We start from the raw sequence: 23,213 nt of genomic DNA on the forward strand, positions 1-23,213 counted from the left end.
TTTACGTAGTCTGGCGGAGGTTTTCCAGGGCCTATTGGAGAAGCAGAAAGCATCCTCCAAAGGCACAGAGCCAAATTGCATTTTTTTTCTACCATAATGGCATTAGTTCCCCGTAATAGCATGATAGGACTGAGGTTAAAAAAATCGGCTTACTAGCCGTTAAGGCACTTCAGCATTGACTTCACTTTTTTAACCAGGAGGAACTGTCCATTTAATATGAAGGTCAACGGTCTATTTTAGTGACTAAATACTTTGTGTTCTACTAAGCAAATGTTGGCATGATAGTGCAGCCTCCCGGAGCAGCTTGAGTCTTGTGGATTGTAATCATTCATGACAAATAAACTATTCAGGTTCAGGCATTTTATTTTTTCAGATGTAGAAATATTGAGTAACAAAATCACTGATGAAAAACACAAGTCTCATGAAGTTTAGAAACTGTATAAATTCCCTGATTTTAAGAAAGATCCTCAGTGCTGTAAAAATCCTGATTAGTGATGGTTAACCAGTTGTTACTGATATTAATGCACTAAATTCAGAAAACCTGAAAATTCACTTACTGCTTTTGGCATTTTATGACGAATTTGGCTTAGTTAATTAAAATAATTATTCACATTGATATACAGTATTAAATAGCAAGTATACACTGGCAGCAGGAAAAAAAGGTGCTCTTGATCTGAGAGGTGATTCATTACTTAATTTTTATTCTCCCTTCAGCAATCAACTATGCTTGCTGTCCATTAAACTGAAAATCACAAGTCACATCAAGAAATAAATGACATAAATGATGAATAAATAAATGGAAAATAAAGATACTTTTGCAACATTTGAATTATTGGAAAATGAAGCAGTTACATACTGTGCCAGCAGTTAATTTTCATTCCCCCAGGTGAAAAAAATCCAGTGATGGAGAAGGTGGAGATTCAGACGTGGGCTTCTATTCAAACATGAAGGTCTCCTTGACATTTTCTGCACTGAGTTTGCTGCTCATCCTTGTCGCATTTCTCAGAGCAGCATATGGGACAGCACGACCTGTTGACATTTACAAACTCATCTGGATGAGAGCGATGGCATTCTATAAGGCGTTAACACCCACACGTGTCTCACTATAGGGTCTTGTTTCCACTGCTCAGAGTTACATATGAACATGTTATTGCTTTAAACAAACATAAGTCAACCTTTACAGGGAGATACCAGGTTATGTCAGTCCTCCTTTTGAAGTGTGTGTGACTGTAGCATCTTTTCTGCAGATGCGAAGAGTGGCTGGTAGGCCGCATAAACTGGAGTAAATACTGATGAGGATTCATCACCACATTGTCTGGACTGCTACAGCTGCCACCAGAGGGACCCCACAGCTCAAATGTGACAAGGTTAAAGTCTACCCCTGCTATACCGATAAGTCTCTGGACAACAGCCAAGAATAGTGTGCCACATATACAACAGCAGCTGGGTTAAGGCAGGACGGAGGTGAAATGAGGTGAAAGCAATAAGCCAATATAGTAACAGCCAGGCATGACGTAACTGTAAACAATGTATGGAAGGTTGTCTGGGTGGTAATGCAAATAAAGTATAATAAATATGCATTTAAGTGCCAATACACATTTAAAAAATGACCAAAGATCAACGATATGGAAAGAAAAGGACCCATAAAAAGAACAATGAATGCATCAGGTTCTTTTCTCTGTATGGAGAAGAGATGACTCTCAGTTTATTGAGAACCACTGACAGTGACAAATAAGAGACAGTTTCAAAAAGCTGATGAGATGCAATGGGCAACTTAAATATGACTTTTTGTGCGGATTAGCCTCTGCATCCCTCAGGTTCCCGGAGGTTGTTCACAATGGGGCTGTGAGGATCAGCTCATCTTTGTGCTTTTGGTCCAGCATGTGACGTTTAGAAATCGGGGCCCTGCTTCTTCAGCTTGCTGTACTCCGTGTTAACTGCGTAGAACTGAGATTACAAACACATTTTAGCTGAAGACCAAACATTTAAATTTAAATTTTTGTTTTCACTTTCCTAAACTGTAACATTACTCAGGTTGAAAACATGATTATTATTCAAAATACTTGTATATGAATACTTCAGCATTTGTTTCTTGAAACTCTTCCATCAAATGTGAACAGTTAATGGCTTTACAAGATTTGTTACTACAAGTCGAGAGTTAACCAGATTATGTCGTTTGATTAATCCAACTGTTAGACTAATCCATGGCTCAGCACAAGTCTGGCAAAATCCTACACCATGATCCCTGAATGAAACCACCAACTCTCATCAGCAATAAGAAATACAGTGTAAATTGAAGAATTTTCTAAGAGGGGACTAAGGCACACCTTGTACTGATCAGTTGGGCCCAACTTGTTCCAGGGCTCTGGGTTGTTCTTGCGATCCCAGCTGCAGAGGGGGAAAAAATGGGTGCACATTGTTGGATTTAATCAACAAAGACAAAACTGTCAGCTCTTTCCCCATTTCTCATCTTCAATTCACATTAGATGTGATGCTAATATGTACCCCGCTACCCGCTACCCACCCACTCACTCACTTGCCATATTGGAAAAGGGAAGAAATGATTAGATACAAGAAGTTTTCTGTGTCATGATTGAAGTCCTTACCAGACGTCAGGGTTTCTCAAGCCCAGACGAGCGAGGTACATCATGGACATGGTTGCCCCTCCTCCAATGAAGACCAAAAGGGGGATCAGCTGTGAATGACAGACGGATGATTAAAATGAAAATATACTCAACAGGAAAACAGTCACAGCTCAAGGAAGTATTATATAAGTAATCACAGACTGCTGAGAGAATATATATACTTAAAACGCTGCACTACTGGACCAGCCAAGGCATAAAGGCCTTTAAAAGTGACATTGAATTTAACTGTAATGTAATATTTGATATTACATCATTGCCTCTACCTCTTTGCCCTTGTGACCGACTGCTGTCGTGTTAAGATTGGCCTGTTTAACCCCATTATTTAGTTCCTTTAAAACGTTCACTAGGTCACCACATCTTGACCAAGTTAACTTATTCAAGTGAAATAAAAAGTTGTAGAGAAATAACATATGTGGCCTCCATTTAATGAAGTTTTATTGAAAGTAAACATCTCGAAATGCTACTTGCTAACGCTACCTAGCCAGCTAACTTGCTAACTAGCTGCATCTAATGCTATTTTCAGCACTGAAGACCCTCTCCTGGGCTCAATATCAGCTGCTATCGTACAGGGTGAAGCTGTGACCCGATTTGACTCCAAAGCATCAATTGCTTAAAGTCTTTTTGCTCGTGGTGGAGTAAATTGTATCAATATATAATTGCTATAGAATAAATTAAAACAGCGAAACATCCCTCATATTTGACAGAATTCCTCAAAGTCAGTGCGGTCAAAGGCAGAGCACTAGCCTGCTACTAGTAGCAACGCTAACTAGGTAGGCTAAGCTAAGTTAGCTACACCAATTCACAGATGGTCACGTTTAGAAAAACAACTCAGAAATTCATATATATTGGTTAGAACCGGACTTTACTTACAGCTGGGTGGCTTCTTAGTTGTTTGCTGACTGTGGCGAGCATTTTGCTGGTTGTGAAGGCTGACTTATCTCAATTTGTACAGAAATAAACGGATTACCAACAGTCTTGCCAGGACAGTGCGCAATTTAATCTGCGCGATCGGGCCGCGGAAGAAAGGCCAAGGGGGGAAAATAGGATGCTACGCATAATGCCTGATAAACAGCAGAAAAAAAATATTACTATTAATGAAAATATGCATTTTTAAAGTATTTATATCACCCGCTATGTTATTAATGGTAATTAATGTTGTAAAGTTTTCTCAAGATGCTTTTTAGTCGCTTCAGCCTTTTTTTCTTTACAGTATTTTATTCTGGCAACCCTAAAGTGTTAAACAATTCGTTTTTAACCCAAAAAAACAAAAAACAAGCCAAACACCACTACTGAACTCATTCCACTCACTCACAAGGTTACGTTAAATGACAAACAATTATAATGTATAGGATAGCCTAAATTGGATTGTGATTCACATAACATAACTTTGGCTATATATCTGCTCATTATTATAAGGTAGTAACAATAATGTAACATTTATTATCATTTTTACACTTTGAATATAAGGTTATATTATATTCACCATGTGCAATAATACATTTCTATATCTGTCCGGCTATATTATGTTCATTTTGTGCAATAATACATTTCTGGCCAGATTTGTATTTGCATTCATGTTGATATTTATAGAATGTATAATCTTGTACAATATCTTTGCTTATTTATTAGTACCATGTGCAGTATCAGGAGAAATTTTTCTTATTAATTCATAATCTTGTGCAGTAGAAGTTCTTACTTAGTCATAACTGTCAACTACTGACAATTTAACTGCTACCATTACTACCAGCCTACTTTTGCAGATAACTATTTTAATATTGTTTTCCTTTTAGGCACTGTCTATTTTTGCATTAACCCATACACTTTATATTTTCACTTATTTTCAGTAGTTTTTTGTATTTCTCTAATTTTGTACTATATTTTCAGAGCTATCTGGCAATATAATTTCCTTTGGGATTAATAAAGTTCTATCTTATTTTATTTTTTAGAAATTATAATGACAGTATTTAGTGGAAAAACAGCAGGATTTAACTTATCAATGTCAGTAAGATGATGGAGATAACAGTTTACTGCTCTTGTCTCTTATCAATCCGAGGTGAACTGTCTGTACAACAATGTAACAGCAGGGGGCGCTGTTTATCCATATAGGACGAGAAAAAAACTACATACATCATGGAGAAAGTAAGAAACTTAAAAATGAAAGTCCGGTTTAAGGACCTGTCCCTGAAACTAAAATCAACATTTCACCTGTTTGAGAATGTTCCTTCTCTGCTTCTCCCTCAATAGGTGTCTCATATAGAGTTTGTTATTTCATGCTGTTGACAAGAGAAGCACTTCAGTGTATCCCAACTATTTAAATGGGTTTGAGTAGAATTATTTTAAGCAGCCAACACAGACTTTTCAAAAATACTTTTTATGCCTAAGTTTTTCAAAATCAATAGTAAAAATGTAATCAATGGTAAAACCCTGTTGGTATACTTTCTAATTTAAAAACAAGTTGGCTTAAAGAGTTGCTGGTTGTAATGATTTTCGCTTCTAGCATTAATAAGTGCTGATCAATATTGTGTTTGTTTGCTATTTTACAGCCAACAAGCAGCACCCCCATCAGAGATTAGTATCTCAACCAATCCATTTAAGTCTGTAATAAAGACAAAAGCACCATTTAATATTACAATTTCCCTTTTATGGTAAGCTATTTTCAACTTGTAGAAAATAAAAGTAGAAACCATTCAATGGTAAGTTTGGACATAACACAACAGGCTACATACACCCGATTATATTTTATAAATGACATAATACTTGGCAAATTGTTTGCCAAGATATAACGTACATATGTGATAATTACACATACTCAAGCAACCGTTTGTAAACCAAGCCTTATTTGGTTGAAGTTGATGATTGAAACGCTGGAAATGTATGTCTTAGGCCTTGTTTGGTTCAGTATCCATTCAAGAGGTGAGCTGGTTTCAGAAACAGAAATTTGTCTAAATACAGTGTTTTCCACTTTTTGTCTTTCAGCCAGTCCAGATTCCTTCATAACTGTGTAGTGTCTCGTGGTAAAAAAAGATGTTAATGGCTCCTCACAGTTCATCCAGGAATTGATCCCAAGTTAAACATGTCACTTCAACAAAACAACTGTACACATCAGAAGCTGGAGTTGGAAAATACGAGAGCTCTCGTGAATACAGTTAAGTTAAAAATCTGACCATACTTAAGCAAATCATAGGCACATACAGTATGCCTGTACAGGATGTCGTATGAAAGAGTGTATAGGGTGTATCCACTTGTTCTGCAATGTTTCTATCATGGGCTCCACATGTTTTAGTGTGTCGTCTTCTTGGGGGCTTTGCCAAATTTAGCATCAAATCCGAGACCTAAAGTGAGAAAACCAAAGACATGTGATTAAGGAGCCAGGGAATGCCTCACACAACACAAATTATGCTGCCTACAGAATTTCTCTAATAGAATTTACTAATTTAACCAATAAAAAGAAAATGAGCATTACAAAGAAGTTATTCAACTATGTCAGTGTTAAATTTACTGCCTACCCTTCAGCTATACTCATTAATATCGCAAGCATTGTTTACCAAGTGGTTTGCGTGGGAGGCCTAAGTATTCTCCAATTGGAACTAATTGTTTACAACATACACATGCTGTAATTGTTGAAGGCTTAAACTATATTTCTACATCAGTTTTATAGCAATATAATGCATCAATAAAAAAAACAACGATAAAGTGTTTAACCAGAACAAACTCTCACCGAGAAACACCAGGATGGTGCCAACCCACTGCATCGTACTCATGACGTTGCCAAACAGAATAACTGAGCCGAGGATGGTGAAGAACTTCCTCGTGGTGGTGACGATAGAGCAGGTCAGAGGACCAAAGTACACCACCGTCATGAAGATGAAGGTCTGGTTAGGGAATTTTTAAAAACACGATAAGGAATGTAATTATGACACACTATCAGAAAGAGACAAGTGCACATGCCACATCAAGTCCTCTTATCCAGACACCCACCTGGCCTAAAGCACTGGTCAGTCCAAACAGAAGAATATTGTAGAAGATGCTCGGGTGGCGTTCAGTAAAACTAAGGAATTCCCAAACTTCCCCCGTCCACAGTACAGCTGACAGCAGAGGGGAAGAAGAAAAAACATTAATGTCAGTGATGGATAAAAATGTCACATATTTCTATTTGTCTTATCTGTAGCACAGATGTGTTGAGAAAGGCAGAGCATAGTGTTCCCAGTGTGGGCATGCAGCACCACCATGTGGTGTAACACAGTAACAACACTTGAACCTTGATGCGGGGGTGTCGTAATTCATGAGAGGGAAGGTTTAAGAATACCTTTTTATCTTGGGAAATAACTGCACTTCAAAGCATCAAAGCAGAATTCTTACAAGAGTAGCAGGAGGGTCTTGAGGTGCAGACTCCACCTCTAAAACTGAAGACGTTTTAATCCAGGCTAACTGAACTTATCTCTTGAAAAACCAGTAGAGATTTTTTTCTAATACAGTCTTTGAAAGCAGATGTGCAGGAGAGATGGAAACCTTCTAAGAGATAGAAGACACTACCAATTAGTTTGCTATGAGAGAGATAACAGTCTCTCACTTCTCATATTGGCGGTGACCTTTTGATCGTATCTTGCGGCCCATTAGTGCCCAACATTAGAAAGCTTCTCATTAGCCTGCATATGTTTTATGAGCCTTGGTCTTTAGAATACTGTAGCAACCTCCACACAGAGCTGAGGGCTTTGAGGTGCAGCATTCCTTATCTATAAAGATAACACTGAACACTTTCGCCTCCTCTGAATTAATGAGTTTTTCTCCTGAGAGCATTGTGCTCAGGCTTTCTAGAAGAGCCTCTAATGCAGCTCTTATTGGGTCTTTGGGTTGTCACAAGTTACAGCATCACAGCAGCTGTTTGTTCTGGGCTCTATTAAAGAATGTATTGTGATGATACAAATAATAAAACTTAGCTGCTGATCACAAAACACCTTAAAGGGGCTATATGTAACTTTCAAAAAATCCTTAATCCATAGTGACACGGTTGGCTGTTGAGTGAACTGCAGTCAACCCTCTTCTACGCGCTTGCACGTATTTGCTGAAGACACACGAAACTAAGCATGCTCAATCTCTTACTAACAACAAGCTTACAACGGGTAGCAAGAAAGCCAGTTTTGGGTCTGTTTTGGTCCCAAATGCAATCGAAGGTCTCTCCATGATTCGAATGCCCTGCCGATGATGACTCTAGTTTTCGCCCTGACGTCGATCACATGCCTGTTTGGCCAGACGGGCTTCACTAGATAAAACTTTTTTTTGTTTTTTATTCTTGTGTGTACTTTGTGTTGGTGTTGTTGAGGATGCCGGTCGTTTGTTGGCATTATCCGTCTCCATTTCACAGCTTGCGTTGTCTCATGTTGCACACTGTCCACACTGTTGAGGTACTCTTGAGCGCGCAGATACGTCACATCCTCTCTATGTGCTTTACATAAAAATCTGCCCACAGGCTGTTACGGGAAATGGAGGAAGTTGGGGAAGGTCTCAATTTTTCAGTTCCTCTACTATCCCTTCACACATTGGCAATAAAAAATGATATTTGATTGATGAAGACATGTAAAATCTTACATATAGCCCCTTTAAATAGGTACACAATAAAGCTGCAGTTTGATCAACTGTTGAGTTGAGCTCAAGGAGACAGCATGTTCTGAACTGGACCTGTGTTTCCATGAGATGTAATTTGATCTCGGCCTTTGGATCAGTTAACTTTTAACCTTTTCAGAGGTTACAAGAAGCAGACGTGTAACTGTAAATAAAACGCTACAGAATCAGAATCAGATTAATTGCCAAGTGATTTTTACATTATAAGTTATTTGCCTTTCTCTGGAGGTGCATACAATAAAAATGAAGAAAAACATAAAAGGACATTTTTGTGTAGTTTAGAGTACAAATGAATCTAATAGAGTATAGTGCTACAAAAAGGGCATAAATATCCCACCAAATATTATAAAATGTGCTTTAAGTATAAAGCTTTGCAACAGCAAATTCAGAGCACCAGTGTTTCAGTCTCATTTTGTTATATTTGGCAGGACTGAATCACATCAAGGTGATTCTCCTCATTAGTTTCTCCTCTCTGACTGCAGGGGGCCAATCAGGGAACAGCCTTGGTGCGGGCACACGTTCAGTGAGACAAGAGTTTGGCAGAGAGCGCGGCTGACTCACCTAGTCCCAGCACCAGACTGGACCACAAGTTGATGTTCAGCATCATGTGGTTGGCACTCGTCTGGAAGCGGGCCCTCATGTGGTCCTGGGCGACACCGGTCAAACCGTCCAATGTCAGAGAAACGAGCTATGATGCAGTAGAACGCAACACAAAGCCATGAGACAAATGTCACAATACAGTGGCTGCAGCACGGCGACAACATCTGAAAATAAATGTGTTACAGGTGAAATGGATGGAACATGAACTCACCAACAGAATCTCTCCGAACCCAAACACATGGTCGTCTGCGACAGCTGAGCTCTTGTTGGGTTTGTAGAGGAACAGGGCAACGCCGCTCACAATCAGCAGCACACACAGGTACTTAGCCAGCGGGTACTTCTTTCTCAGTATTGTCACTCCAAGGATCATCACTGCAACAACACAACAACAGCATGATGGACGGTTTGTAGCCATGGATACCAGGGTTATATCTTTTAGGTTTGAGATAATCCTACCCTTGATACAATGTCAGGCCTTCAACCCAGAGTGTGGAAAATACGGATGGTGAAAGAGTGTGTGTGTCAGTCAGTATGTGTAACTAGAGCTAACCAAGCAGTGAGCATGCATATATAACCTTCATGTTCAAACAGAACATACTGTGACCTCCTGTATATGCTCTGCACTTTACACATTTGAAAAGAATTTGCGTACTCGATGTGTCCTGGAACATTTAACACAGATATCTGTGTGTCTCTTGTTTGTCATGTACCATACATGCATGGTTAATGTATCTACATCAGCACATTATGACACCTGGCAGATTCTGAGTCACTCAATATTGACACAGATAAAAACCTGAGGCTGGAAACGTGTACTGTTCACTAAAAATAGTAAGCTTAGACAAATTGCACACATTTCCTTTTACCCTTTAGCTAGTCTTTTATTAGTAGTAGTTTTAACTGTATAATAATGCTCAATGTTTGTCAGTTGTAAAATTATATTATGCATTACATATACAGGTATCTAGGCAATATATAGGAAGAAAAAGGAAGATTTTACCTGGTATGGGCTTGCAGGATTTTCCCAATACCTAACACAGTAACAGCATAGCTTTAGGATACAATTGCACCAAACATTATTGATGCAAAAACAAGAAGAGTATTTCAATTTAAATTTGGCATATTCACCTGAGTGGGGTAGTTGACATAAAGAAGGGCAGAGTTACTGGACACCATGGCTCCAAGATAAGAAAGGGAACACACCCCATAGAGCCAGTTCTTGGTTGTATCTGGCTTGGAGCCTTCAAAAAACTGGATCACTGATAATAAAGAGGAAGATTTTGCTTGAAGTGACAACTGTGAAAATCTCAATTATGATGTCCAGGAATATATGTTGGACATACTTACAGATCTTTGCAAACACAGCACTAAAAACACACTGGATGAGGACTAACGTCCGAGCAAATCTGAACTTCTCCTTGTTGTCTCCCTGTCCGTAATCACCCCGGGTGCTGTAAAAAGTCAAACAAATAACTCTGTGTTAGGTGCAAACATCAGACAATGAATGTGAAACTGAAGTAGCCTTCCTGGCAGAAACATGGGTTATAGAGTGGAGAGCTTTCATGAGGGTCCAAGCTATGAAAAGGCCCCTCAGACAGCATGCATTAAATTACAACTGACAAGGTGGGGTGAGAGTGGTGACATTTAATTAAGGGACCAAGAATTTTTAGCAGCAGTGTTGCTTGCTGTTGTCAATGGATAAAGGCGTAATAAAACATATAGAAAATGGTGATATGTTGAATAACAATATAGAATACAATAAATCAGATGTGTGTTTTTATAATGACCCCAGTTTAGAGTCGTTATTTTAAAACTATATTTGACCCCTGCATGCTTGTGTGACATAAGCAACAGCATACCAACTCATGGCTTAGTATGTGATATGTAATAATCATAAGGCTGAGCTGTCTTTACTTCATCAACTCTTTCTACAGAACCTTTTTTATTAGCACTTTAGATGGACTTTTAATCTAAGTATAAGAATTGACATTGCCACATATGAGGCGAACATGAAACAAAAACGTTACCTGCTGCAGGTCGCAGGGGCCAACAATTCTATTTAGTGTTTAATGTCACGCCAAACTCCATTCAAAAATCCGACGATTTAATGTCAGATTCTCCTTTCGCACTGGTATAGGTGAAGTTCGTAAACGTCGCATAGCGTGGCATAAAGAACAATGTGAACACAAGCACAGTCTGTAGTTTGCTGTGCACTAGTTGTAGTTATGTCAAATCCAAATCTAACATGTATTGATAGGGAGAAGTGTTGACATGCAAGCCACCATTTAATTAGCAGATTTGTGTATGGAGTTTGGAACGTGACAGAACGACATCAGTGGAGAGTTTCTTATTAAGAAGAATTATTCTTAGTTACTAACCAGGTATAAACGGTTACTTACATGGTCTCTTGTAATATTCCGTAGTAAAAGTAACACACAAAGACTCCAAGGAAGCAGACAGCAAACCGTATCCGCATATTGTCCCACAACGAGGCGGGCTTCCCAGCTCCTTTTCCCGCAGCCATGCTATCGTCCACCAACCCGGGGATAGAAACCGACACCGCTGCGCTCCCTGCGCCCCTCAAACCGACGTCCCGCTCCACAATAGCCGATGTCACAAGCCCGGAAATGATGCTCGCGTTTTCACGTTACCTGTGGTTTCTGAGGTAACGTTATTTGAAGGTTTTGCTGCTTGTTCTTGATATTTCAAAGCTCACGGTACCTCTGAAGCTGCCCAGACAGCTGGATGTCATGTCATTTGTTTATTGTGCATCATTCTGATGTACCTCCTGCCTCCGACAGTCAAATTCTTACTCCATGACAACCGTTAAATCAAAAGCATCTCATTTTCAGATGGGTAATCGCAGATGTACCGTCAGGCTAGTACAGTTTGTGGTTTCATTGACAAATTAAAACCTATATTTAGTGGAGAAAAGCGATCACGTCATGAAATTGGTGTGTAAAAAGGGCCACATTGGTGCCACCAGCCGTGCCTGAAGTATTAGTTTTCGTTCAGTATAATAAAATTTGAATACAAAGTGATGAAACATGTTTATTGTGACAACGTCGCTTCAAAGTCTAAAGCACAACCACAAAAGCGAAAATGTATATTTTAAAATGAACGTTTATTGGCCGTAAATGTCATGAGGCAACTGTACAGGCACCTACAAACAAATACGAGGGCCTTCCTTGGAAATGTCGCGTGCCTTTTTGTCGTCCTAGGATGTGGATTACATTTATTGGTCCATGTAAGGAAATAGATAAGTTCCTTCGACCAACCACAGAGCATATTTCGTTGAAATGGGCGGGGGTTAAATTTTAAAACCGCAAATCCACGTGTCAAAGCCAGACACAACAACAAGAGAGAAACCACAGGAATTGTAAGTATGACAGAGGGCATTTAAAGGCCCTGTAATTTAGTTATTTTATTTTCTTCACAATGAAACGGCACAAGAAACATTTTAAACCTTTATCACCCTAAAAAGTATGAAAAAAAATGCATTTCCATATCAGAAAAACAAGGAGTTGACAAATAAGACCCTTTTCATCCTTATCTTTATATCTTTTTTCCCTTTACTATAAGGCATGTTTTAAATCAGTTTTGCATAGGATCATGCTGGTCAAGATGGACGACATGACAGCTCCCTAAAAGTGAAGCCAAAACATTTCGGGCACCCCCTGCTGACTGGCTGCAGTATAGGTCATACAGCCCGCCTCCTCCATGTTAACAGGTGGGACATGGGTCAAACTATAAAATAAAAATACACGCCCAATACATTTTTCTTAAACATGGTTTCTGTCATATCTAGTTATTATCATGCTGATTTACGTCCAAGTGTTCATTTTTCTGACAAGTTTATTTTTAATTAGTTATTTGATGCGGTCAAAATGATGATTGACAGCTCTGTTGACAAATTCGGCTCCTGCAGCCAATCAGTTCCGGTTGAGCAGAGCGGAGGACGATCCACGAGTGGAAACAATCACTACAGTCACTGAAGTTTCCATACCTGTGAACGTTAACCTCAGAGCAACACAGAGAAGCTATTCTGCTGTTAAACACGCCGGTGTGTGGGATCCTTGCTGTTTTTTCGGTAAGTTAAGTGTGTGTTTGGGTTAGCGGAAGTGGCTACGACCTCTTCACTCTCCGATCTCTACTGCGCAGTCTCTGGCTCCATATGACGTCGCCATCGCAAGATGGCATCAATTTCGTACAATGGGAGCAGATGGAGACGCGTCGTCCATCTATATATATATAGTCATTGATTTGAACTTAAACTAAGGGAATTTAATTCTTCCATGTCAAAAAGAATAATCAAACATCAGCGCTTTGTGGCAGAAACCACATGGTATAAAAAGGCTCATACTGAACAAAAAACAAAAATGCAATGCACTCAAATTCATTAGAAGTTGACAGAATCCCAGCCCTTTGGTTGAATGAGTCCTGCCTGAGGCAAGTAAAGATAAAACATCTCTTCCAGCTTATCACCAAATAAAATGGGAATTCAAATAATTTCATCAGTGCATTCAAAAACAGTGTCACCAGCCTCTTAACTCCCCATAAAGATACAAAAATATATATCTTCCTTGAAATGCACCTGTAGAAAAGTAAGCCACCACAAACGATGAGCCAAAAATATTCTCTTCAACTAACAGATTTCATTACATTTTAGGAACAAATCCTGCAAGTACTTTTGTTTTTGATAAAAGAGGTCTCTCAAATCAAGCTGGAAGGTTATCAATGCTTTACTTTGATGTAAATCAATAGAAATAGATCGTAAGAAAGTAATACTTGTATGTTCCAAGTGCTTTGGTTTTTCAGTTCAAATTCACTTAATTTAACATTAAAAATTAAAACACATCTAACTAGCTGCAGTCTTTGTCTAAACTGCTGATAAAAATTGAATTTCTCCAAAAGAACAATGTCAAAAACATATTCAACCAAAAGGTGTTCCAAGAATGTAATCCACAGCCCTTTGATGTGTATGAAGTGAAATGCTTATGAGGTAAAAATCAGCTCAATCCAAGCATTCTGCAGGAGGAAATAAGCAGTAAAGCAGCCAGATTTAGGCCAAAGTTTAAGTATAGTGTCAACAATTGCTTACAGTCACATAGTGTCTTCTTTTGATCAAAGTGATCAGGCACATAACAGCAGTGATGATCTATGTGACCACAGGTAGATCTGTTGTTACCCTGCATATAAAACAAATCCAGTTTCTGCAGGGTGGTTTAGTCCAGAGGGGCTCTGCTCGTATGTCCACCTACTGCATGCCCAGGTGCCTGGAGGGAGACACCTGACCTGGGCAGCCGGTGACCGGAGAGACTGACAGGCCGCGGAAGAGGAGGTCCATGGAGGGCAGGAGGGGCTTCAGGAGGCTGACGGGGCAGAAAGCAGAGCCTCCATGGGGGGTAAAGTTAACTTTGTTGGGGTCAGGGCAGGATGGCTGGAGGAGAGGCTCATCCTGACAGGCAGATCTGAAGGAAAACAGATGCAAAGAGAATAAAAGGTTTGCATGTTTTTATGTACTTTTTTTTGCATTTTATAACACATCGGATCTTCTGCAAATGTAAGCGATACAACTGGTTAACTACAAGTTTAAAAATAGCTTTGATCTGATACTGATTTAGAGTATTAATAATAAGCTCTACTGGGAGATCATTCTGATCAGAGTGACTGACAATGCATACATGGTTTTATGCTCTATGCATATGCATTTAATCTAAAAAGTGTTGACATACATTGCCTCTTCGAATACTCGTATTCTCTCGCAGCCTTCTGGCGGCTCGCGTTGGAAGGAGCAGGTTTTGGTGGCACGAGGAGAGGAGGAGCATGGCTGCATCAGAGGGGGGTCCAGTGCAAATAAAGGGAGCGATGTAGACGGGGAGAGACACAGGCTCTCACAGTCAACCAGCTCTGCAAGGAGGGAAGGAAACATCCCCTTTTATAGCTCATACCTTAAACAAATACAGAATGAAAATTGTGCAAATTGTCAGCATACTGTTAGAGTATTGTGTCTAACCTGGTTCTCCAATGGGACAGGGAGATCGTGATGGAGACAAAAGCGAAGGGTTCAGTGGACAAGGGGAGTTTGAAGGTGACAGGAGCGATGGATCTAGAGGACAGGGGGAGTGAGAAGGAGAGAGGAGGGAAGGATCCAGGGGGCCCGGGGAGGGGTCACTCTGAGAGCCACTGCTGCATCTTTGGGCAGGATCAGGGGCCCTGTGGCCATCTGGGATATCCAAAATCTGAAATATTCAGGAAGAAACATGAGAGAGGGACTAGAAAGGTAAATAATGGAGGGACAAGAATCCAAATTAGGGTTTATCAAAAGAGGGTGGCAAAGATGGGGGAAAAAGATGCATTTTAAATTGAAATTTAATCATTCTTATGCCGTATCTTTCATGATCAAAATAAGATCAGCTGAATTATTTTTCACCTCATGCTGATCATCGGGTTTCTCCGAGACAAACACCTCCTCCAGCTCCAAGTTCAGGCCTTCAACACTGCGCCGCAGCCGCGGGGCGAGTCGGTTCAGAGGCATCAGGGGAAGCATCTGGAGGAACACAAGTCAGATTCAAGCAAATACAGAAGAACTGTGCCTGATTGTGTACTCAAATCATGCTGTTTCACATTAAGACATATATATAATGTTACATTGTTGGATGTCCAGACTAAACGTGGGTGAAGTTTCAAATCTGTAGGTAAAAGTATGTTGGAGTAATCCCCAGGCTTCTCAGCTCAGTCTGCAGGCTGCTGTGAACGCCAGGTTTCACACAGTTTTTTTCTGCACCGTCACAAAGTGCAGCCTCAGCAGGCATCGGAGTGCTGGTCAATCAGAAGAAAGTGGGTTTGTGAGGGTGGGGTTTCTTAAAGGAGCTGCCTGAGTCATTTCAGGCAGAGGCTGCATGAGGGCCTGCACAGAGCACCAGAGTGAGAACAAGACCAGGTCAAAACCTAGTATGTGGCTGACCGCATCAGGTCAATGTGCGCTTTTGTAGGTAATATGTTACAAGGACTGTCCTTATGAGGTCGAAGACCACGTGTTTGAGAGCAGGTGCTCGGACGTGGGTGGACAGCAGACGAGCAGCAGAGAGTCGCATCATTGGAGGTTCAATATGCTCCATGGTCCACCACTGTCTCTACGGCTCTGAAAGTACCGTCACTCACTCACTCAGTTTTTTTTAACTGTAAACTATTATTAAGCTACTCCACGGGGATCATAGAGTGAAATATGATGCTTGAAATTAGCCTAATACCCCCCTTTAGGTTTCTATACTTGCTATACTATACTATACTCTTATACGTGCAAAATTATAGTGGTTTGGACTGTTACTCGCTGGATTTAAATTGTGCAATACAAGGACGGCAGCCTAAGACAAGATTTCAAAAATTATAACTCCCCTAATGTCTGACTGAAGATTACGCCTGAGGCACAGTGTGATATGCTGGTTTCAAATAGTCTTTCTGTAACAGCACGTCAGTAACACATGAGCTTCGATGACAGCAGTTCCTAAGAAAAGCACCTGTGTTTTTTTATATCCCTGTTACTGAGCTCCCCCTAGTTTGCCTGTGCTTTGGCATCACTGGTAGCCATGCAGTATGTGTTCTTTGCATTTTAAGCTCACATGTCATCAAAAGACAAAAGTGCAAAGAGCTACCTGAGAGATGCCTGCTGCGTGACCTGCCGGCAGTGGTCGGTGGGGGAGCTCGTGTCCAGCAGGGGGAGGGGCATGGCGTGAGCGCTTCTGCAACTGGTGCCTCAGCTTGGCCACCTGATGGCAGAAAAATGATTCGTGACTCACTACGATTCATTCTAAAAAGGGATAGGTCACTCGCTTGTGAAGAGTAAATAGAAGAACTGATTCATGAACTGCTGCAGTGATGGACTGTAGTACTCACCTCCCTCAGGTGCTCTGCACTGCCCCATGATGCAGAGCGCTTGTGTCCGATGGCGCTCCTCCTTCCTCGGGTCTCCTCTGTCCAGGAACTTGGAGTCTTTGCAACAAAAACAGCATCACAGCACGATGAATAAATTGTCCAATTATTGTTTACCTTTCAGTCTATGGAAGAAAATGGCTTTTTTTTTCACCGGGCCTGACATTTTTGAGGTGTCTCAGATTTTCTGTTAAACCCAGTGAGCTTAAGTCAAAGCTAGTACAACACAGAAGTTGAGCCCCGCAGCTGTGTCGCACACCTGCCTCAACAGCTGTACAGAGGAAGGCAACGAGTAAACCACAAAAAGAAACACATCCAAACCACATCTTAATAGGGACTCTAAATATAGTGCAAGAAGCAGCATTCAACACACACATTATGAATCATGTAGGAACCCTGGTATTCACAAAGTCACGTACTGTAAAGGAGAAACAATAAGCTATGTATTTTCCACCGCTCCTTTTGTCAGTGACAGCTCCATAACATCCTGCTTTCACTCATACGTTCGTACCGATTTCTTCACATTGACCCTGGACCTTCGACCAGGCGGAGTCTGGTTGACCGCTCCCGACTGCTCGCAGTTCATCACCACCAGTTGAAACTCAGGCCGAGTTGACCCCCAGGATTAAGAGTCGCAGTTCTCCATGCTTCGAGTCAGCTGCTTCACACACTTACAATCTGATCCCCTCACTGCTTGTCCATGCCATTCATAAGGTGGCTAGCATTACACACTATCACACAGCCTGACCTGCTGCTTATGTCATGGTCTCCTGTCTTAGAAATTCAACCAGTTCTTTCAGAGTCGGCCTCACGACTCAGAGAAATCCTAAGAAAGCACAGACACCCTTTTCTGCACTGTCCTGTTGACTCACAGACAGTCCATCGGCCGGCTAAATAAGTCAGCGAGCAGTGAGTCAATCTTACAGTGACATCGGTGTTGAGTTACAACTACCGACCCCCACAATCATCCAAAACATGAACATGGGGGATCATGGGACTCAAATCTATAAAAAGACTGACTGGTCTGGCAGAGCTAGTGTTTCCATTTTGAACGACTCATTAACATTCATTTAATTCCTGTTTGCAGCACAGCCTCAATAATAAAATTAGGGCAAGCGACCTATGGTTATTTTTATTGTGGATTCATTTTTCCATTCTATTTTTGTTTAATCTTGTATTTAATTAATGGGTCTGTAAACTTTCAAAACAAAACTGTGAATAAGTACAGAATATTTGGCATTTATTCATGATAAATGCTAATAAGGGTTTGTGTCCACTAACAATGCTTTACTGCGTCATTATACCTGTTGTCCTGGTTGTCATCTTACTACGTCATTATACCTGTCATCCTGGTTGTCATCTTACTGTGTCATTATACCTGTTGTCCTGGATGTCATCTTACTGTGTCATTATACCTGTCGTCCTGATGTGTCCTCCTGATGTGTCGTCTTATTGCGTCATTGTACCTGTCATCCTGATTGTCATCTTACTGTGTCAATATACCTGTCGTCCTTATGTGTCATCTTACTGCGTCATTATACCTGTTGTCCTGGTTGTCATCTTACTGCGACATTATACCTGTTGTCCTGGTTATCATCTTACTATGTCATTATACGTGTTGTCCTGGTTGTCATCTTACTGTGTCATTATACCTGTTGTCCTGGTTGTCATCTTACTGCGTCATTATACCTGTCGTCCTGATGTGTCGTCTTACTCTGTCATTATACCTGTCGTCCTGATGTGTCGTCTTACTACGTCGTTACACCTGTTGTCCTTATGTGTCGTCTTACTGCGTCATTATACGTGTTGTCCTGGTTGTCATCTTACTGCGTCATTATACCTGTTGGCCTGGTTGTCATCTTACTGTGTCATTATACCTGTCGCCTTGATGTGTCGTCTTACTACGTCATTATACCTGTCATCCTGTTGTGTCATCCTACTGCGTCATTATACCTGTTGTGCTGGTTGTCGTCTTACTGTATCAATATACCTGTTGCCCTTATGTGTCGTCTTACTGCGTCATTATACCTGTTATATGTTGTCATCTTACTACGTCATTATACCTGTTGTCCTGATGTGTTGTTTTACTGCGTCATTATACCTGTTGTCCTGGTTGTCATCTTACTGTGTCATTATACCTGTCGTCCTGATGTGTTGTCCTGATGTGTGATCTTACTGCGTCATTACACGTGTTGTCCTGGTTGTCGTCTTACTGCGTCATTATACCCGTCATCCTGGTTGTCATCTTACTGCATCATTATACCTGTTGTCCTGGTTGTCATCTTACTGTGTCATTATACCTGTCGCCTTGATGTGTCGTCTTACTACGTCATTATACCGGTCATCCTGATGTGTCGTCTTACTGTATCAATATACCTGTTGTCCTTATGTGTCGTCTTACTGCGTCAATATACCTGTTGTCCTGGTTGTCATCTTACTACGTCATTATACCTGTCATCCTGGTTGTCATCTTACTGTGTCATTATACCTGTCGTCCTGATGTGTCGTTTTACTGCGTCATTATACCTGTTGTCCTGGTTGTCATCTTACTGCATCATTATACCTGTCGTCCTGATGTGTCGTCTTACTGTGTCAATATACCTGTTGTCCTTCTGTGTCATCTTACTGCGTCATTATACCTGTTGTCCTGGTTGTCATCTTACTGTGTCATTATACCTGTCGTCCTGATGTGTTGTCCTGATGTGTCATCTTACTGCGTTATTATACCTGTTGTCCTTATGTGTCGTCTTACTGCGTCATTATACCTGTTGTCCTGGTTGTCATCTTACCACGTCATTATACCTGTTGTCCTGGATGTCATCTTACTGTGTCATTATACCTGTCGTCCTGATGTGTCCTCCTGATGTGTCGTCTTATTGCGTCATTGTACCTGTCATCCTGATTGTCATCTTACTGCGTCATTACACCTGTCGTCCTGATGTGTCGTCTTACTGTGTCAATATACCTGTTGTCCTTCTGTGTCATCTTACTGCGTCATTATACCTGTTGTCCTGGTTGTCATCTTACTACGTCATTATACCTGTCGTCCTGAAGTGTCGTCCTGATGTGTCGTCTTACTGTGTAATTATACCTGTCGTCCTGATGTGTCGTCTTACTGTGTCATTATACCTGTCGTCCTGATGTGTTGTCTTCCCACCTCATTATACCTGTTGTCCTGGTTGTCATCTTACTACGTCATTATACCTGTTGTCCTTGATGTCATCTTACTGTGTCATTATACCGGACGTCCTGATGTGTTGTCCTAATGTGTCGTCTTACTGCGTCCTTACACGTGTTATCCTGGTTGTCATCTTACTGTGTCATTATACCTGTCGTCCTGATGTGTCGTCTTACTACGTCATTATAGCTGTTGTCCTTATGTGTCGTCTTACTGCGTCATTATACCTGTTGTGCTGGTTGTCGTCTTACTGTATCAATATACCTGTTGCCCTTCTGTGTCGTCTTACTGCGTCATAATACCTGTTGTCCTTGTTGTCATCTTACTACGTCATTATACCTGTTGTCCTGATGTGTCGTTTTACTGCGTCATTATACCTGTTGTCCTGGTTGTCATCTTACTGTGTCATTATACCTGTCGTCCTGATGTGTTGTCCTGATGTGTCATCTTACTGCGTCATTATACCTGTTGTCCTTATGTGTCGTCGTACTGCGTCATTATACCTGTTGTCCTGGTTGTCATCTTACTACGTCATTATACCTGTCATCCTGGTTGTCATCTTACTGTGTCATTATACCTGTTGTCCTGGATGTCATCTTACTGTGTCATTATACCAGTCGTCCTGATGTGTCCTCCTGATGTGTCGTCTTATTGCGTCATTGTACCTGTCATCCTGATTGTCATCTTACTGTGTCAATATACCTGTCGTCCTTATGTGTCATCTTACTGCGTCATTATACATGTTGTCCTGGTTGTCATCTTACTGTGTCATTATACCTGTCGTCCTGATGTGTCGTCCTGATGTGTCGTCTTACTGCGTCATTATACCTGTTATCCTGGTTGTCATCTTACTGTGTCATTATTCCTGTCGTCCTGATGTGTCGTTTTACTGCGTCATTATACCTGTTGTCCTGGTTGTCATCTTACTGCGTCATTATACCTGTCGTCCTGATGTGTCGTCTTACTGTGTCAATATACCTGTTGTCCTTCTGTGTCATCTTACTGCGTCATTATACCTGTTGTCCTGGTTGTCATCTTACCACGTCATTATACGTGTTGTCCTGGTTGTCATCTTACTGTGTCATTATACGTGTTGTCCTGGTTGTCATCTTACTGTGTAATTATACCTGTCGTCCTGATGTGTCGTCTTACTGTGTCATTATACCTGTCTGTCCTGGTTGTCATCTTACGGCGTCATTATACCTGTTGTCCTGCTTGTCATCTTACTACGTCATTATACGTGTTGTCCTGGTTGTCATCTTACTGTGTCATCACACCTGTCGCCTTGATGTGTCATCCTACTACGTCATTATACCTTTTGTCCTGGTTGTCATCTTACTGTGTCATTATACCTGATGTCCTTTTGTGTCGTCTTACTGCGTCAATATACCTGTTGTCCTGGTTGTCATCTTACTACGTCATTATACCTGTCATCCTGGATGTCATCTTACTGTGTCATTATACCTGTAGTCCTGATGTGTCCTCCTGATGTGTCGTCTTATTGCGTCATTGTACCTGTCATCCTGATTGTCATCTTACTGTGTCAATATACCTGTCGTCCTTATGTGTCATCTTACTGCGTCATTATACCTGTTGTCCTGGTTGTCATCTTACTATGTCATTATACGTGTTGTCCTGGTTGTCGTCTTATTGCGTCATTGTACCTGTCATCCTGATTGTCATCTTACTGCGTCATTACACCTGTCGTCCTGATGTGTCGTCTTACTGTGTCAATATACCTGTTGTCCTTCTGTGTCATCTTACTGCGTCATTATACCTGTTGTCCTGGTTGTCATCTTACTACGTCATTATACCTGTCGTCCTGAAGTGTCGTCCTGATGTGTCGTCTTACTGTGTAATTATACCTGTCGTCCTGATGTGTCGTCTTACTGTGTCATTATACCTGTCGTCCTGATGTGTTGTCTTCCCACCTCATTATACCTGTTGTCCTGGTTGTCATCTTACTACGTCATTATACCTGTTGTCCTTGATGTCATCTTACTGTGTCATTATACCGGACGTCCTGATGTGTTGTCCTAATGTGTCGTCTTACTGCGTCCTTACACGTGTTATCCTGGTTGTCATCTTACTGTGTCATTATACCTGTCGTCCTGATGTGTCGTCTTACTACGTCATTATAGCTGTTGTCCTTATGTGTCGTCTTACTGCGTCATTATACCTGTTGTGCTGGTTGTCGTCTTACTGTATCAATATACCTGTTGCCCTTCTGTGTCGTCTTACTGCGTCATAATACCTGTTGTCCTTGTTGTCATCTTACTACGTCATTATACCTGTTGTCCTGATGTGTCGTTTTACTGCGTCATTATACCTGTTGTCCTGGTTGTCATCTTACTGTGTCATTATACCTGTCGTCCTGATGTGTTGTCCTGATGTGTCATCTTACTGCGTCATTATACCTGTTGTCCTTATGTGTCGTCGTACTGCGTCATTATACCTGTTGTCCTGGTTGTCATCTTACTACGTCATTATACCTGTCATCCTGGTTGTCATCTTACTGTGTCATTATACCTGTTGTCCTGGATGTCATCTTACTGTGTCATTATACCAGTCGTCCTGATGTGTCCTCCTGATGTGTCGTCTTATTGCGTCATTGTACCTGTCATCCTGATTGTCATCTTACTGTGTCAATATACCTGTCGTCCTTATGTGTCATCTTACTGCGTCATTATACATGTTGTCCTGGTTGTCATCTTACTGTGTCATTATACCTGTCGTCCTGATGTGTCGTCCTGATGTGTCGTCTTACTGCGTCATTATACCTGTTATCCTGGTTGTCATCTTACTGTGTCATTATTCCTGTCGTCCTGATGTGTCGTTTTACTGCGTCATTATACCTGTTGTCCTGGTTGTCATCTTACTGCGTCATTATACCTGTCGTCCTGATGTGTCGTCTTACTGTGTCAATATACCTGTTGTCCTTCTGTGTCATCTTACTGCGTCATTATACCTGTTGTCCTGGTTGTCATCTTACCACGTCATTATACGTGTTGTCCTGGTTGTCATCTTACTGTGTCATTATACGTGTTGTCCTGGTTGTCATCTTACTGTGTAATTATACCTGTCGTCCTGATGTGTCGTCTTACTGTGTCATTATACCTGTCTGTCCTGGTTGTCATCTTACGGCGTCATTATACCTGTTGTCCTGCTTGTCATCTTACTACGTCATTATACGTGTTGTCCTGGTTGTCATCTTACTGTGTCATCACACCTGTCGCCTT

At 41.0% G+C, this 23,213-nt stretch overlaps 3 protein-coding genes across 3 annotated transcripts; all 3 read right to left on the minus strand.

The window, feature by feature from the left end:
- Positions 1–688: 688 nt before the first annotated feature.
- Positions 689–3,657, minus strand: ndufa4a (NDUFA4 mitochondrial complex associated a). Its single transcript, XM_069676025.1, has 4 exons — positions 3,516–3,657; positions 2,607–2,695; positions 2,328–2,388; positions 689–1,947 (listed from the first exon to the last, which is right to left on the minus strand). The coding sequence occupies exons 1-4, from the start codon at positions 3,555–3,557 to the stop codon at positions 1,891–1,893; spliced, it is 249 nt and encodes an 82-aa protein (XP_069532126.1). The 5' UTR covers positions 3,558–3,657; the 3' UTR covers positions 689–1,890.
- Positions 3,658–5,253: 1,596 nt separating this feature from the next.
- slc35b1 (solute carrier family 35 member B1) lies at positions 5,254–11,793 on the minus strand. The gene is made up of 9 exons (XM_069676148.1): positions 11,264–11,793; positions 10,212–10,315; positions 9,993–10,123; positions 9,865–9,895; positions 9,076–9,236; positions 8,826–8,952; positions 6,624–6,730; positions 6,364–6,517; positions 5,254–5,977 (listed from the first exon to the last, which is right to left on the minus strand). Exons 1-9 carry the CDS (start codon positions 11,386–11,388, stop codon positions 5,925–5,927), a joined length of 993 nt encoding a protein of 330 aa, XP_069532249.1. The 5' UTR covers positions 11,389–11,793; the 3' UTR covers positions 5,254–5,924.
- Positions 11,794–14,075: 2,282 nt separating this feature from the next.
- fam117aa (family with sequence similarity 117 member Aa) lies at positions 14,076–17,382 on the minus strand. Its single transcript, XM_069675730.1, has 7 exons — positions 17,308–17,382; positions 16,761–16,856; positions 16,520–16,633; positions 15,298–15,414; positions 14,881–15,106; positions 14,600–14,774; positions 14,076–14,335 (listed from the first exon to the last, which is right to left on the minus strand). The coding sequence occupies exons 1-7, from the start codon at positions 17,380–17,382 to the stop codon at positions 14,122–14,124; spliced, it is 1,017 nt and encodes a 338-aa protein (XP_069531831.1). The 3' UTR covers positions 14,076–14,121.
- Positions 17,383–23,213: the final 5,831 nt, after the last annotated feature.

The sequence above is a fragment of the Semicossyphus pulcher genome, unplaced genomic scaffold (assembly GCF_022749685.1).
Source record: "Semicossyphus pulcher isolate SPU_LCO1_2020_fin unplaced genomic scaffold, fSemPul1.0.p SCAF_25, whole genome shotgun sequence".
Classification (NCBI taxonomy): Eukaryota; Metazoa; Chordata; class Actinopteri; order Labriformes; family Labridae; genus Semicossyphus; species Semicossyphus pulcher.

Excerpts from the sequence above, each read along its gene's own strand:
- ndufa4a (XM_069676025.1), bottom strand. The coding sequence starts at position 3,557 with ATGCTCGCCACAGTCAGCAAACAACTAAGAAGCCACCCAGCT. Across the intron at positions 2,389-2,606 it reads TTGAGAAACCCTGACGTCTG|CTGGGATCGCAAGAACAACC; the intron begins GTAAGGACTTCA and ends CCCCCTCTGCAG. Across the intron at positions 1,948-2,327 it reads GCCCAACTGATCAGTACAAG|TTCTACGCAGTTAACACGGA; the intron begins GTGTGCCTTAGT and ends TTGTAATCTCAG.
- slc35b1 (XM_069676148.1), bottom strand. The coding sequence starts at position 11,388 with ATGGCTGCGGGAAAAGGAGCTGGGAAGCCCGCCTCGTTGTGGGACAAT. Across the intron at positions 10,316-11,263 it reads GGAATATTACAAGAGACCAT|CACCCGGGGTGATTACGGAC; the intron begins GTAAGTAACCGT and ends GACTTTTTACAG. Across the intron at positions 10,124-10,211 it reads TGCTGTGTTTGCAAAGATCT|TGATCCAGTTTTTTGAAGGC; the intron begins GTAAGTATGTCC and ends CTTTATTATCAG.
- fam117aa (XM_069675730.1), bottom strand. The coding sequence starts at position 17,382 with ATGAACTGCGAGCAGTCGGGAGCGGTCAACCAGACTCCGCCTGGTCGA. Across the intron at positions 15,107-15,297 it reads AACCCGATGATCAGCATGAG|ATTTTGGATATCCCAGATGG; the intron begins GTGAAAAATAAT and ends TGAATATTTCAG. Across the intron at positions 14,775-14,880 it reads CTGTCCCATTGGAGAACCAG|AGCTGGTTGACTGTGAGAGC; the intron begins GTTAGACACAAT and ends CCCTCCTTGCAG.